The sequence below is a fragment of the Schistosoma mansoni genome, chromosome W (genome assembly GCF_000237925.1).
Source record: "Schistosoma mansoni strain Puerto Rico chromosome W, complete genome".
Lineage (NCBI taxonomy): Eukaryota > Metazoa > Platyhelminthes > Trematoda > Strigeidida > Schistosomatidae > Schistosoma > Schistosoma mansoni.
Genome location: NC_031502.1, coordinates 43,116,731 through 43,118,786, shown reverse-complemented (window position 1 = coordinate 43,118,786; position 2,056 = coordinate 43,116,731). Strand labels below are relative to the sequence as shown.

At 33.3% G+C, this 2,056-nt stretch overlaps 1 protein-coding gene across 1 annotated transcript; it reads right to left on the bottom strand.

The window, feature by feature from the left end:
* Nucleotides 1-481: 481 nt before the first annotated feature.
* Nucleotides 482-859, bottom strand: Smp_203820 (uncharacterized protein; the record flags this gene model as incomplete). The annotated part of the gene is made up of 1 exon (XM_018789789.1): nucleotides 482-859. One exon carries the CDS (start codon nucleotides 857-859, stop codon nucleotides 482-484), a length of 378 nt encoding a protein of 125 aa, XP_018655196.1.
* Nucleotides 860-2,056: the final 1,197 nt, after the last annotated feature.

The following is a 2,056-nucleotide window of genomic DNA, read 5'->3' as shown; positions in this document are numbered from 1 at the left end:
TCTTAGTGGATGATGCGTTGGATGTTTGAAGAAAAGGAACGAAGTTCAAGTGTTGGTGTCAACGTCGACAATGGATACATCCAATTGAAAAGTTTCAAGATAGAGTTCTCTTTTCGGAGAATTCACTTTTAGGGTTATACAATTGTAAATGCATAACACTTTCGAAAATAATAATAAATAACATATTTGTTAGCAATAATAATAATAAAAACCAAATTAATAATTATTTACTGAACTTAGTGACATGGAGACAAAACGTTATTCTTACCAAAAATTTGAAACTGTATTTTATAAATGCCTAAATAATCACCAAGAAAATGGATAAAGATTAAAATTTTAGAAAAAGGGGTTACATAATCTTATAAGATAAAATGATGGGGTTGAAATGAAATAGAGTCACATAGAACATGGAAACAGAAATAAGTCGGTTGTATTTATTATGTGGATAGAAAGAAAAAGAGGAGGTAATAGCTTTGGAAAACTAGAGGTTGGGATCACAGGAAATGAAGTGGCTTAGTAAGTTTCTTTTGTATTTGTATCTGTAGGCTTTTGGATTTGTATTAAAGATATCAGCAATGCTGTGAAGGAAAAATTCCGGTGTCTTTAAAAAATTTATACTTACCTCGTAAATTATTTCAAAAGCTGAATTTGATTTGGTTGAATGACCAGTGTTCTTAGAGTGTTCGACTATAAAGCTTCTTATTGATCCATTTTCGTTCCTTTTCAAGGAATCTGGATGTTTTTGAATCATCATGGACAGAATGAGCCTAGCTTGAGGAGAGCAAGTGAACTGATTATTGCATAAAGTAGTGGTCAGGTATGAACGGTTGTCTTTCTGGTTATAGTGAACACTAGTCATCTGGAGGTCACTGACCGTAAGGCTGATACAAAGAACATCATTTTAAGAGTGTAATTAATAATTCTCTTTAGATTGTCTGCAGTTCTATCACTCTTGTAACAGATATTAATACAAAGGCTTTCTGTAGGGCGCACGCTAATAGTTTTATATTCTTATCAATATATCTCAATGGGTATCCATTTCGATAAGTATCTTAGTTAAGAGGTCTTCTTCGATAACAACTAATCATACCAAAAAATAATCTGACGAAAAGTTTCTGCATGGACCAACATAAAGCTGCAGAACTACCTACCAAAATGTACAATTCAAGTTATTGACTTTCCATTTAGTGCTCTAACTGTATGAGATGTGAAAGTCTCGGGTCTTGTCTCTAGTTGGGTTCAAGAGGTAGGTACTACTATTCTATTCTGTTTGATTTCCAGTATTTCTCTAGTTTGTGAAGAAAATTATCTTCAAAGTAAACTGACAGTTGACGAGATTTAATCCAATAAACCTTTGTAAAGTCATTTTACTGATTGGTTTTGTAAACGAGTAATACCTTTATATTTTACTATGATAAGTTATTTATATCGCTGGTATTTCTGAAGTTCAGTTAATTATATTAGAAAACGATTATGTTTCAAAAGAAATCAAGCTCAGTTAGATGACTTCACTTCAGTTTCTTATTCATTGAAGAATAATTGATCAACATGTACAGGCTTATTAAAATAAACACGTGAGGTAGAATGATGAATCTTTCTTCAAAGTTCTTTTAAGTCTTTTGTAAATTATAAGCAAACATGAACAGTGGCTAAAAGTGGAACTTAGGAAATGAAATATAGTCACGTAGAACATGGAAAATTCACCCCATTGCACAAGCAAGTGGCTATCAGGACTTAGTAGCTAAATGGATAACGCGATGGTGTTTGAAGCGAAAGGTACTGGGTTCGAGTTCCAGAGTGAACATCAACTCTGAGATGCAGATACATCCACCTGACGAGTCCCAAATAGGACGAAACGCGCGTTCTGGATTCCACTACTAGCAACTAACCATCTTTGCTTATAATGCTTGTGAATCAAGGCTATATCGAGACAATACGCACATTATGCACATATGTCAATAACAGACTGACCAGTTGCATTCCTGAACATCAATGGGAAGATTCAACCAAACAATATCAATTGAACTTTTGTAAATTACTTATAAATTAACCGAAG